The sequence below is a fragment of the Phalangium opilio genome, unplaced genomic scaffold (assembly GCF_054372755.1).
Source record: "Phalangium opilio isolate 3A_F unplaced genomic scaffold, DU_Popi_V2 ptg001156l_1, whole genome shotgun sequence".
In the NCBI taxonomy this organism is placed as follows: Eukaryota; Metazoa; Arthropoda; class Arachnida; order Opiliones; family Phalangiidae; genus Phalangium; species Phalangium opilio.
The window spans coordinates 1-13,979 of record NW_028324254.1 but is presented as its reverse complement, the minus strand read 5'-3'; the positions used below and the strand labels follow the sequence as shown (position 1 = coordinate 13,979).

The 13,979-nt window shown below is 40.0% G+C and overlaps 3 protein-coding genes across 3 annotated transcripts; 1 reads left to right on the top strand and 2 right to left on the bottom strand.

Moving 5' to 3' along the window:
* Window positions 1–427: 427 nt before the first annotated feature.
* Window positions 428–1,291, bottom strand: LOC149587431 (uncharacterized). Its single transcript, XM_089863274.1, has one exon. It carries the CDS (start codon window positions 1,289–1,291, stop codon window positions 428–430), a length of 864 nt encoding a protein of 287 aa, XP_089719400.1.
* A 9,588-nt stretch (window positions 1,292–10,879) lies between these two features.
* LOC149587430 (uncharacterized) lies at window positions 10,880–13,094 on the bottom strand. The gene has a single exon (XM_089863269.1). It carries the CDS (start codon window positions 12,497–12,499, stop codon window positions 10,880–10,882), a length of 1,620 nt encoding a protein of 539 aa, XP_089719395.1. The 5' UTR covers window positions 12,500–13,094.
* Window positions 13,095–13,412: 318 nt separating this feature from the next.
* LOC149587429 (uncharacterized) lies at window positions 13,413–13,958 on the top strand (the record flags this gene model as incomplete). Its single annotated transcript, XM_089863270.1, has 1 exon — window positions 13,413–13,958. A coding segment is annotated over exon 1 (546 nt), but the record flags the coding sequence as incomplete, so codon positions are not given.
* Window positions 13,959–13,979: the final 21 nt, after the last annotated feature.

Genomic DNA, 13,979 nt, shown 5'->3' with positions numbered 1-13,979 from the left:
CTAGAAATGGCACCTTATACTGTCGTGATCACTGTATTTCACCAGTATTGAATTGAGCAGGCAGTTCTCAAGCTTATGTGGCACTCTTAGTTACTTTATAGTGTATGCGACATGGACACTGTATAGGGAGCCAACAGTTCTGACCCTGAAACGTCATACCCTTCTATCTCTTACTGGAGTTTCATCCCCCCTAACGGTTGGAAACAGTATTCTACGCCAACCAGAGACGTCAGACTATCTCTTCCCCCTAGCCAGTTGTTATTAATAATAATAATAATAATAATAAAAAGGCTTTATTCGGATAACTCTTTCAGAAAAACTGATTTACAAAGAGGTCCTGTCAGTTTTAAATTAAATAAAAGGAATGTAAGGTTAAAAAGAGAGAAATTGTTCAGTTAAAAGTTCTTCAGTCTTGTTAGGTATCAGGTTAGATACTCTGGAGCCATGTGGTTACTTCGTTTTTAAATTGTGCAATTGATTGTATCTGTTTAAACTCTGGTTTGAGGGTATTCCATAAGTTTATACCGCGGTGCTTTGGACTTTTCTTGCGGAGGGACGTCTGAAGGTTTTCCACATAGAAATTGAGGGTTGAGCCACGAGTTGCGGTATTATGTATCTCGTTTGATTTTTTAAGGTAGTCCATAAGGTATTCTGGACACTTGCCTTTATGTGACTTATACATGAAGATGAGGATATTCCGTTGGTATAATTGGTGTAAAGATAGCCATCCTAGTTGTTTTCGGGAGTGCGTCGCCGACGAGCGTTTCTTTTGTTTGGCTGCAAAACGGGCGCCGTTATTATGGGCTACTTGAAGTTTCTTGAGGTTAAGTTCATTGGTCGAGCGGTAAAAGATGTCCCCATAGGTGAAAATTGGCTCAATTAATGTTTTATACAGTAGGTTTAACGTGTCAGTATCTAAAGCCGAGTAGAGCGGTCTTAGAATACCAAGTCTACTGTTCGTCTTCTTTATGACATAGTCAATATGTTGTTTCCAGGATAGGGTGTCGTCCAGCATGACGCCAAGATATTTATATGATGTTACTCTTTTTATTTCAGTGCCTGCTGCTGGTATCTTAGTGTTATTCTCTCGTGCTAGTGATATTCCGTTTGGACACAGTATCATAAATTCCGTTTTTGTTTCGTTGAGTATGAGACTTCTTGCGCCTAGGGTAGTTTTTAGGAGTAGTGCTTCAGTCCGCATGACCTCCATTAGGTCCTCAATAGTTTCAGCAGAGTTTATTAGAGCACTGTCATCAGCATATTCCTTAGACAGGCTAGAATTGAGGTACATGTTTACGTCACTTGTGTAGGTGTTAAAAAGAGTTGGTCCCAGTATGCTGCCTTGAGGTACACCTCTGGTGACTGCGTAGTTTGCGGATATTGTTGGAACTCCTAAAGTTCCAATAAAGAAAATCTTATTATCTTTATATTTTCGAAAAATGTTTATTTTATTTTGTTTTGTAATAAATTTTGCTTACTTTCATAACACCTTTAAAACTAGTACTTTAACAGCCCTTTAAAAATTGTACCTTAGAAAGTAAAAGTGTCAAACTTGATTTATAATGCGCTAAAAGTTTCCAAGAAAAATATCTATAGAAAACCCCTTCCCAAGTTCATAGGGGACAGTAAAACGGGGCACTATGGCGCCGCAAAGAGAGATAACATCTAGTATGACAATAAGAGGGAGAGGACCAACCTCTCCAAAATATTCAGAACGTAAAAATACTTGTATCGGAAAGGACGTTCTCGCGAAGCTCTGTATAAGGAGTTAATAATAAGAAAAGAGTGTATAAGAATTTTGAAGATTTTAAAATATTTTGAATAAAACTGTTTGTTTAAATCATCCTGGTCTCATGTAATCATAAAATGGTGCCGAAACCCGGGATCTAATTGCCGTGTATAAGCGAGATCCAATTAACGAACAATTAAAAAATGAAGAAATTTTGAAAACCGGAACAATATAGCGTATAAGCTATATCGCTGGTGTATTAAGAAGATCGAAAATAGTCGTGTATACGTGTATAAGCGATTAATTATATTGGAAAGAAAAGTTATAAAGAAAGAATTAAGAAGAGATCAAGGAAATAGAATTATCACAGTTTATAATGGCGGAGTATGAAGAAAAGACAGAAAGAACGGGAGAAGAAAGTAATGAAGACGATGAAGTCAGTTCTGAAAGCAGTTTCGAAATGACACCTGAAGAAAAATTAGAAAAGGCAAAAGCCATGAGAACCGCCACGAGAAGAAAATTAACCAATTTGCTGAAACGGATTCACAGTGAGACGCAGAAAGCAGAAATGAATCTAGTAGCATTAAAGATCATGAAGGTCCAATTAAACGAGCACGAATCAATTATAAGAAAATTGGATAGAAACATATATCGACTTCTCCCAACATCTTCAATCGAAAAGGAAATAGACTCTCGCGAAAAATGTGAGGAAGACATGGTTACCGCTAAAGTGACTCTAGAACATTATATAAGCATCATGCAAGAAAAAGCTACTAAAGTACCGTCAGCTTATAGAATGGCTGAATTGCTCGAAAACATCCAAGTCCCTGAATCGAGAGATATAATGGAAGAACCACCAGAATCTTATACAAATCCCAAGGAGACGACATCGACAGAAGCCTCACAGAATCCACTAATCCTAACTCCACCTTTTATCCCTGGAACAATAATCTCAAGTAGTTCGTTTCAACTACCTGCAGTTTCACCACAAGCGTTCATTACAACTAGTGCGGGAATACAGACTCCACAGACTTTAATTTCAACAGTACAAACTGTACCTAGTGTTATATCAACGAACCCGCCGCTAGTGTCGTTATCAAATACAATGCCACCACAAATGGGAGGTATTGGACAAGGAATAGGAACAGGAACGCTACCTTATCCGGCAAGCCAGCCAATGTATCCGCAAGTACCTTTCTCGTGTTATATGCCACAGCCTGTCGCGCAAAACTTTAACATGTCATTGCCAAAATTAGAAATAGAGAAATATAATGGGGAAATAACTAAATGGACAGACTTTTGGTCTCAATTTGAAAACGCGATTCATAATAATAATTCGATACCTAAGAGTGTAAAATTCAATTATTTAAAATCCTATTTACAAGGCGAAGCTGCATCCGCGGTTACCGGAATGTCATTTTCAGACGCGAATTATGATACTGCTATAGGTAGATTACACGAGAGATTCGGTAATAAGACTGACATTGTCACCGCGCATATCAAGAAACTTACGCATTTACAACCTATTGCGAAGTCAAGCGATCTGAAAGCTTATAGACACTTTTTTGACGTATGTGAAATGGAAGTAAGAGGTCTCCAGGCTCTTGGAATAAGAGCATCGGAAAAATATGGAACTATTCTTTGTCCCATACTGTTAGGGAAGCTCCCAGACGACATAAACGTCGAATTTAATAGAATAAGAAATGTTCAGCAAGAATTAGACGCGGAAGAGTTATTAGAGTTTATAAGAAATGCTTTACAAAGTAGGGAAAGAGCCCATTTTTATAAAATGACAAGCTCGGGAGACACGCTCCATTCGTCACAAGTTCAAAACTTCAGTCGAACAAACACAAATAGCAGAACGAATTACAGCGCTAGTAAATCCTACCAAAAGGATAATAAACCCTCGTACACTTCATCAGCAGCTTTGATAACGGGAATGACCACTCAAAATAGCGGATTTTGCTTATTTTGTCAGCGATATAATCATAAGTCGGAAGCATGCAAAAGCATAACGAAAGTCGAAGAAAGAAAAAACATTTTAAAGAAATTAGGAAGATGTTACATTTGTATTGTAGCGGGTCATTTAGCGAAAAATTGCGAATCACAGATCAAATGTAAACAATGTAATGGAAGACACCATGCAGCTGTGTGTACACAAGGGGAAAAACGAGAAAGCAAAAGGGGAGTTGAAGAGAATAAGGTAGAAGAAACGTCTCCAAAGGAAATAAGTAGTAACTCCGTAGTTCCTACAGATAAGAAAGAAAGTGCTGTTTTACTTCAAACAGCTCGCGCTCAGCTAAAAGGGTTCAGAGACAGGGCAGAAGAAGTTAGAGTTTTGATTGATAGCGGTAGTCAAACGTCATTCATTAGAGAGGATATTTCGAGAAAATTAGAATTACCTTTAATAGAAGAAGTTACATTGAAATTGCACGTTTTTGGTGCAAAAGAACCGACGATTGTCACTAGAAGAAAAGTAAAAATCACTTTGAAAAGTTTAATTGATGATCGAGAATTGGAAATGGAAGTTATAGAAACCCCAAACATCAATACCGCAAAATTTGAATCTCCAGGAGAAAATTGCCGCAAAGAATTGAATGACTTGGGATTAGTATTAGCAGATAGAGGGTTAGAAGAAGAAAATTATAACGAAGAAATTCAAGTACTGATTGGATCAGATTTATATTGGCAAGTCATTACTGGGAAAATCCAGAGATTAAATTCCAAATTACCCTTACGAAAATAAATCGGTCTAAATATGGTCTATTCTTGCACTTTAAACACTAAAAGAGGTCTTATTTTGTTCTTGATTAGTTTAAGTTAAAAATAGGGATGATCGAAGGTTTATTTTAGGCTATTATAAGACCTCTATTTAGCTTTAGTTTTAAGATGGTCTAACTTAAGATCCATTTTAGGCTTATGATACGTCTTTGCACGGTCTTAGCCAAGAGCAATTCTGGATTCCCTAAATTACAGACCAACATAGAGGTCCTACTTTTTCCTTTTTCCAAGAGGTTCTTTAGTCCAGTCAAACATTAAGATGCTTAAGACATCTTAAAGACGCCCATGTTCAGGGTTAAAGATGACATCTAAAATCGGTTGCCCTTGTAGACCAACTTAGAGGTCTTCATTCTTCCTCTTTTGAAGAGTTTCTTCAGTCCGGTCTAACATTAAGATGTTTAGACGCCTTAAAGACGCCTATGTTCAGGGTTAAAGATGACATCTAAAAGCGGTTGCCCTTGTAGACCAACTTAGAGGTCTTAATTCTTCCTCTTTGGAAGAGGTTCTTCAGCCCGGACTAACATTAAGATGTTTAGACGTCTTAAAGACGCCTATGTTCAGGGTTAAAGATGACATCTAAAAACGGTTGCCCTTGTAGACCAACATAGACGTCCTACTTTTCCCTCTTTCGAAGATGTTCTTCAGTCCGGACTAACATTAAGATGTTTAGACGTCTTAAAGACGCCTATGTTCAGGGTTAAAGATGACATCTAAAAGCGGTTGCCCTTGTAGACCAACATAGACGTCCTACTTTTTCCTCTTTGGAAGAGGTTCTTCAGCCCGGACTAACATTAAGATGTTTAGACGTCTTAAAGACGCCTATGTTCAGGGTTAAAGATGACATCTTAAAACGGTTGCCCTTGTAGACCAACATAGACGTCCTACTTTTTCCTCTTTCGAAGAGGTTCTTCAGTCCGGTCTAAGATAAGATGTTTAAAGACGTTTTAAAGACGCCTATTTTCATGGTTAAGGATGACATCTAACTTCTGGTGCCCTTGTAGAGGTCCTACTTTTTTCCTCTTTTGAAGAGTTTCTTCAGTCCGGTCTAAGATAAGATGTTTAAGACGTCTTAAAGACGCCTATTTTCATGGTTAAGGATGACATCTAAATTCTGTTGCTCTTGTAGACCACTTTGAGATCTTCATTCTTCCTCTTTCCAAGAGGTTCTTCAGTCCGGTCTAACATTAAGATATTTAAGACGTCTTAAAGACGCCTATGTTCAGGGTTAAAGAAGAAACCTAAAATCTGTTGCCCTTGTAGACCAACTTAAAGGTTTTAATTCTACCTCTTTCCAAGAGGGACGTTTTTCAGTCCGGTCTAATATTAAGATGTTTAAGCAGTCTTATAGACGCTTATGCTCAGGGTTAAGGATAACGTCGTAAGCTGCAAGTCCTTATTGACGCAGAAAATCATGATGTACATTTTCAGACGTCTATGTTTATTCATGATCTTGTCATATTCCAACACGTTAACAATGTCATTTAGAAAAATATCATCCCCAACCCAAACAGAAGTCTGATGCGAATTAATATTATTGACAGAAATTATTTCTGTGCCATCATTTCTAGTGTAAACAATCATTTTTATGGGATGTCGATTTAAGAAGGCTAGGTCTCCGTTGTAAAGCATTCATCAACTATCAGTTTCTTAACAATAGCAAAATATTCTAGGGTTCGGTTGAAGGGGGGGTTCGTGTTTAAGAAAAAAATAATTTATCCTTAATCTAAGCCACCGTCGCTATTTTGGTATGCAATGAAACAGTTATGTCTTTCCATTCTTAGCAGCGTTAAACTCGTATAAGTTTTCCGTTCGAACAGTTTAAAAGGTCTAAAATAAGTACCTTTAAAAGGGCATACTGAAGGTCTAGAAATTAAAGCCTGGACTTTTTGCTTAAGTTCCAAAAATAAGAGGTTTTTAGCCTAGAAACAGCCAGGTTGTGTAAGAAAAAGGCGGGAAATGAACATACAGACTGTAGAAGGTCAAAGGAAAAAAACATGAAAGCGTGAGAAGGTCTAAAAATAAGAAGTTTCTAGCCTAGAAACAGTCTGACGCATGCGTGGAAGTATAATAAAAAGGCGGGAAATGAACGTTCGAGCATCGAGCCACAGTCGGGTGAGAGCCTGCCGGTTATGTACATAACGGTTTTTTTCGCGCTTCCATATTCCCGGTTTTAAAAGATCTGTCAGGTATCATCGGATTAATATTCATACTAAACCTGCATCGTTTGACTAAATTGTACCAAGTAAATATTCTTCTATGGTGTTCTAAGTTTTAAATGATAGTGAAATAATTCCGATTATTGTAGCCATGCAGCAGAGCAGATGATTCAAATGAAGAATCTATTGGGAAAGGCAAGTCCGTCGCCGTTGAGCAACAATGTGGGAGTGACATTGAAGGAAATGTGCACGAAGACATTATCATTTAAATAAAAATACCTAAAATGCTTAAACTAATTGTGATGATTGAAAAAATATTATATACGTTTATTCCGTGACTCAGCCCGAATTTCTCTTAAACATAGGACGACTTGAATTTATCATCTAATCAGACGTCTCGAGAGCATCTTCCATTCAGACTTCTCGAGAGCGTCTTCCATTCAGGCTTCTCGAGAAAATCTTCCATTCAGGCTTCTCGAGAAAATCTTCCATTCAGGCTTCTCGAGAAAATCTTCCATTCAGGCTTCTCGAGAAAATCTTCCATTCAGGCTTCTCGAGAACATCTTCCATTCAGGCTTCTCGAGAACATCTTCCATTCAGGCTTCTCGAGAACATCTTCCATTCAGGCTTCTCGAGAACATCTTCCATTCAGGCTTCTCGAGAACATCTTCCATTCAGGCTTCTCGAGAACATCTTCCATTCAGGCTTCTCGAGAACATCTTCCATTCAGGCTTCTCGAGAACATCTTCCATTCAGGCTTCTCGAGAACATCTTCCATTCAGGCTTCTCGAGAACATCTTCCATTCAGGCTTCTCGAGAACATCTTCCATTCAGGCTTCTCGAGAACATCTTCCATTCAGGCTTCTCGAGAACATCTTCCATTCAGGCTTCTCGAGAACATCTTCCATTCAGGCTTCTCGAGAACATCTTCCATTCAGACTTCTCGAGAACATCTTCCATTCAGACTTCTCGAGAACATCTTCCATTCAGACTTCTCGAGAACATCTTCCATTCAGACTTCTCGAGAACATCTTCCATTCAGACTTCTCGAGAACATCTTCCATTCAGACTTCTCGAGAACATCTTCCATTCAGACTTCTCGAGAACATCTTCCATTCAGACTTCTCGAGAACATCTTCCATTCAGACTTCTCGAGAACATCTTCCATTCAGACTTCTGCTGAGAATCTTCCATTCAGACTTCTGCTGAGAATCTTCCATTCAGACTTCTGCTGAGCATCTTCTATTCAGACTTCTGCTGAGCATCTTCTATTCTGTTATGTCTTTGTCAGCTAATACTACCGAGTCGATCGAGTATTAAATAGAGCCGGATTAATAACTTATACCTTGGAGTTCTTTGTTAAATAAAGACAGAGTTTATTAAGGCTAGTTACATTGATATTAATACTAATAATCTGCTTTGGGAAAAGCGTTAGTCTGAACCTAATGGAGGCTAGAGCGCGACTGATATTATTGCTTCGGGGAGAACTATAGAGAGAGAGAAGCCAGAGCTTCAAAACATGGAGAGGCTGGCGCCATCTATATGTTACAAACATAACACTCTTCCCAATTTACATTTGAAGTTGCTTGCCTATACTTTAGGAACTATTTATTTATTCATTTGTTTAAATTGAGCTTCAACAAAACTTATAACTAATTAATAAACTTCAAAAAACTTATTCGTATTATCCTTTAACTAGGAACTTAATGTTAGAGTTCGATTGAATTTAAAGATCGAGTTTCTTCGGAGGTTTGATTAGACGTTTCGAACGGCGAAATTTTGGCGTAGCCGTTGGAGTGTCTTCTAGAGGTAGTTGACGTGTTTGGGAAGGCAAGGTTTTCTGCGTAGCAGGAGTTTGGTTCGCTGTATTCGTTGGCGTTGTATTGGAATGTGACGTAGTAGGTGGTTCCAATATTGGACTAGTGAATACTTGGTTCTGAGTATAGCTGCGATTCGTTGAGTTAGGTAATTGTACCGTTTCTTGGGTTGCAGGTGCAATTCTGTCTAGTATTTGGTCGAGGTGTCTTCTCCAAATCATGTTTTCTTGAGTTTCTAAGCGGTATGACAATGGTCCGGTTCTTTCGATTATTTTGGCAGGAGTCCAGCTAGGTTTTGGAGTTCGGTAATCTCTTGCGTAAACGGTATCTCCAATATCAAAAGTCTTATTGCTGGATATGTTTCTTTGAAGAACTTGTGAGGTTTGTTGCGATCGTACTTTCGCATTGATGTCCGGCTTCATGAGCGTCAGACGTGTTCTTAGAGATCGTTTCAAGAACATGTTAGCGGGAGTTTCCCCGGTTGTGGAATGTGGAGTATTTCGGTAGGTCATTAGGAAATCGTCCAATTGTTGTTGGATGGACGTTGAAGGATGTGAGTGTTTCATTCCATTTTTCAGCGTCTGGACGAATCTTTCCGCGAGTCCATTAGTTGAAGGATGAAAAGGCGCGGAGAATACGTGTTTAATTCCGAAATTTTTCGTGAAGTTTTCAAATTCCGAACTGGTGAAACAGGGTCCATTGTCGCTGACGATACATTCAGCAGATCCAAATCTTGAAAAGATGTTGGACAAGTTCGCGATAGTTTGTTCTGACGTAGACGTTTTGGAAATATAAACTTCCGGCCATTTTGAGTGAGCGTCGACAGCGACGAAAAACATATGACCACGGAAAGGGCCTGCATAGTCTACATGTACCCTTTGAAATGGTCGATCTGCATGTATCCATGGATGCAGAGGGCTTTTGGCGGGATTTTTACTGAGTAGTTGGCATTCCGAGCAGGATTTCACCTGGCGTTCCAAATCTTGGTCTATCCCCTTCCAATAGACGTAACTACGGGCTATCGATTTCATGCCAACAATTCCCGGGTGATTTCTATGTAGTTCTTCTAGTACCTTTGGTTGACATTTTGACGGAATAATGACTCGCATTCCTCGCAATAGACAATTTTGAGTAACGGTCAGATCTTCTCGCTTAGAGAAATAAAATTTGAGATCTACCTCCTCCTTCGTTAAAGTTGGCCAACCGTTTAAGGTATAGTCCAAAACTTTGGATAAAAGTGGATCACAGCGTGTTTCTTTGGCAATATCATGACTAGTGATGGGCAAACAGCTGAGTTGCTGAAGGTTAAATAGGTCGGCGCCGTCAGCAGTGTCTCGTACCGTAACGGGTAACGGAAGGCGCGAAAGAGCATCGGCATTAGCGTGACTAGTACCTGGTTTGTATTTAATCTCGTAGTCATGAGCAGCGAGCATAACCGCCCAACGTTGTAGTCTCGACGCGGCCAAAATCGGAAGACCGGAATGGTGGCCCAAGATCTTCGTTAAAGGACGTTGATCCGTGTAGAGCGTGAAGTGCCGACCGTAGAGGTATGCGTGAAATTTCTTGATGCCGAAAATTATTGATAAAGCTTCCTTTTCAACCTGGGCGTAGTTTTGCTCTGTTTTAGTCATCGTTCTCGAAGCGTAAGCGATGGGGCGCTCATTGCCATCCGGCAAGAGATGAGCCAAAACGCAGCCGATACCATAAGGTGAAGCGTCGCAGGACAGAATCAGAGGTAAATTAGGCGTATAATTTACGAGGACGTGATCGGAAGTTAGTTCGGTCTTAATCGCATTGAAAGAAGTGTGACATTCTTTGGTCCATTTCCACGGTTCGTTCTTGTTCAATAGTTTGTGTAAGGGATGCAGTTTCATACTGATATTCGGGATGAATTTGCCATAGTAATTAACTAAGCCGAGAAAAGAACGCAATTGTGAAATGTCCGTTGGAATGGGTGCGTTGAGAATTGCGTTTATTTTCTTGGAATTTGGGTGTAAACCTTTAGAGTCAATTGTATGTCCCAAACATTCCAGGGATTCGACAAAGAATTTGCATTTGTCTTTCCGGGCTCTTAAGCCAAAATCTTCTAACCTTTGTAGGGTTTTATCCAAGTTTTCCAAGTGCGCGTCATCTGTTTCTCCGGTGATGAGAATGTTCTCCTGGAAGTTGCTGACAGCATCTAGGCCAGATAATACTTGTTCGAGAGCTTTCTGGAATATCGCTGGAGATGAAGCTATCCCGTAAGCCAATCGGTTGACCTTATAGAGACCTTTGGAGGTGTTGATTGTCAACAGTTTACTTGTTTCCTCATCCACCGCGATTTGCATAAAGGCCTCACTGAGGTCTATTTCAGTGTATCTCGTGCCTTGTGTTAACTTTTCGAACATTTCTTCTATTCACGGCATTGGATGTTGATCTATTTGTAAAGACGGATTGACGGTTACTTTATAGTCCCCGCAAAGGCGAATGGAGCCGTTAGGCTTAACGATAGGGACCACTGGAGTAGCCCAGTCACTGAAGGCTACTGGAGTAATTATCTGTTCTTTTTCCAAGCGTTCTATTTCCTGATCAACCTTTGGTCTAAGAGCGTAAGCAACATTTCGGGCTTTACAGAATACGGGCGTAGCACCATCACGAAGATGGAGGTGGGCTTGGAAGGTTGCCAATTTGCCGATGGAAGAACTGAAGACTTCCTTATGTTTTTCCAGAATGTCCTTTAGCTTGTCCGGTTGTTCATTGAGAGACAAACAAGGGACGTGTTTGTGAGATAAGGTCAAATTTTTCCAGTCCAATTTGAGCTTACTAAGCCAGCTTCTTCCGAATAGAGGTATACCATCACCCTCTAAAACGTAGAGTAATTCTTTTATCTCTTGGGATCCATAATGAACCGAAACTGAGATGACACCTAGTGGTTTAACGGATTCTTTCGTATATGTAGAGAGTTTCTTTCTTGTTGGTTCCAAAGGAATATGTTGAAAGATCTTATCGTAGATGGTTTTGGGAAGGACAGAAACAGCGGCGCCTGTATCCAGTTCCATTGATAAGGGTTTCTTATCAATCTGCAGATCTATCATGATGGGAGAGTCTTCGCCATGAGTTTCTGAATTTATTGTGTACAGATGTCCTCGAAAGGAATCGTCGTCCTCATTTTCGGAAATGACTTCGTTGGTTTCCGAATCGAGCGAATGAATATTGGGTTTCTTACGTTGAGACGGTCTTCGCTTAGCGTCCTGAGGAGAATTCTGAGAGCAAACACGTTGAATATGTCCGTGTCGTTTGCATCTGTTACATTGGGCGCGTTTGAAACGGCAAGAGACCTCCGAGTGATCATTTCCCCCGCAACGGGAACAAGCAGGTCTACCTGTATCACCCCCTCCAAAACGAGAGGACTGAGGCCTGGGTGAGGGCGAGGCAGTAGAGCGGGGCGGACGGTGTGTAGAACGGTGACCGCCGACGCGGAGAGCGTGTACGTTGTTACTCGCAACGGAACCATGAAGTTCGACGGAGTCTTTGGCTGCGGTTTCCATAGAGACCGCGATCTCGACGGCTTTCTGGAAGGTTAGGGCACTTTCCGACAAGAGACGTTTCAATATACCTTCGTTGACCAAACCAGAAACGAATTTATCCCGTAAAACATCGTCCAGGTTTGTGCCAAAATCACACTGAACCGACAACTGTTTCAGTTCCGCGACGTACGCGGATACGGGCTGGGAAGCCGATTGCCGGCAGCGATTGAACCGAAAGCGTTCCGCGACAAGCAAAGGCTTAGGGAATAAATGATCGCCGAGAGTCTTTTTGAGTTCGGCCAAAGTCTTAGTTGAGGGCGCGGCTGGAGCCGTGAGATTACGTAACAAAGTGTTGGTACGTGGGCCTAATAAAGTCAAAAACGTGGCCACCTGTTTATCGGCAGCAATATCGTGAGCGGTGAAAAGAAGTTCCACGCGTTCCATATAGGTGGGCCAATCACATGTAGTGGAGTCGAAAGGTTCGACGAGCATAGACAAAGCAGCCGCCATTTTGATGCGTAGCGATAGGGTGGGATCGGTACGGAATCTCCGTCGCCAGTTGTTATGTCTTTGTCAGCTAATACTACCGAGTCGATCGAGTATTAAATAGAGCCGGATTAATAACTTATACCTTGGAGTTCTTTGTTAAATAAAGACAGAGTTTATTAAGGCTAGTTACATTGATATTAATACTAATAATCTGCTTTGGGAAAAGCGTTAGTCTGAACCTAATGGAGGCTAGAGCGCGACTGATATTATTGCTTCGGGGAGAACTATAGAGAGAGAGAAGCCAGAGCTTCAAAACATGGAGAGGCTGGCGCCATCTATATGTTACAAACATAACATATTCAGACTTCTGCTGAGCATCTTCTATTCAGACTTCTGCTGAGCATCTTCTATTCAGACTTCTGCTGAGCATCTTCTATTCAGACTTCTGCTGAGCATCTTCTATTCAGACTTCTACAGAGCATCTAATATTCTACAGAGCATCTTCCAATCAGACCTCTCAGGGGCATCTTCTAACCATACTTTTAACAGACGTTGTATAGGGCTATTCTATACAGAGGTCTGTAGACCATCTTAAAATCAGACTAAAAATGGTTTCGCGCAGGTGCAAATTATTAATAGGTTTAAGACCTCTTCTAGACGTCTAGAATACTTCTAAAAGACCTCAAATAGAAGTATTCTAGATGTCTAGAAGAGGTCTTAAACCTCTTAACAACGTGAAAAAAGCAATTGGTCTAAACTGCTCCTAAATGAAGACCCATTATTTTCGTAAGGGTAGTAGCACCAAAAGTTCATTATACACTCTCATCCACATTTGGTAGCACTTGAAAGTATATTCGGTTGGATAATTCAAGGACCTGTAGAAGTATCAAGCCTTGGCACATGCGTTTCCTTAATTGGGAGTTCTCCTATAACTATGAATTACGAAGAAAATGTCAGTAATGATGGACAATTAACAAGCCAATTAAAAGAATTTTGGGAATTAGAATCACTTGGTATTTCGGATAAAGATCCCATCGAAAAATCTGAATTAAGGAAATTATCTTTAAAAGAATTTGAAGAAAACCTTAGTTACGACAAGGAAAGATACACCGTGAAGCTTCCATGGAAAAGGAACAAAGAGGAATTATCCAATAATTACCATACGGCTTTAAGGAGATTAATATATCTAACCCACAAATTTGAAGAAAATGAAGCATTTTATCAAGAATATAGCAAAGTTATAAAAGGATACCTTGAGGAAGGAATTATAGAGAAAGTTCCAGTTGAAGAGTTGAATAGAAAAGAACAGGTATTTTACCTGCCCCATTCGGGGGTCGAGAAAAAAGAAAGAGTAACGACAAAGCTACGCGTCGTAGTAGATGGATCATCAAAAGAAAAAGGAAAATTATCATTGAACGAATGCCTTAATACTGGAACGAATTTGAACCCAGATCTACTGGATATTTTAATTAAATTTCGGGCAAATAAAATAGCATTCACT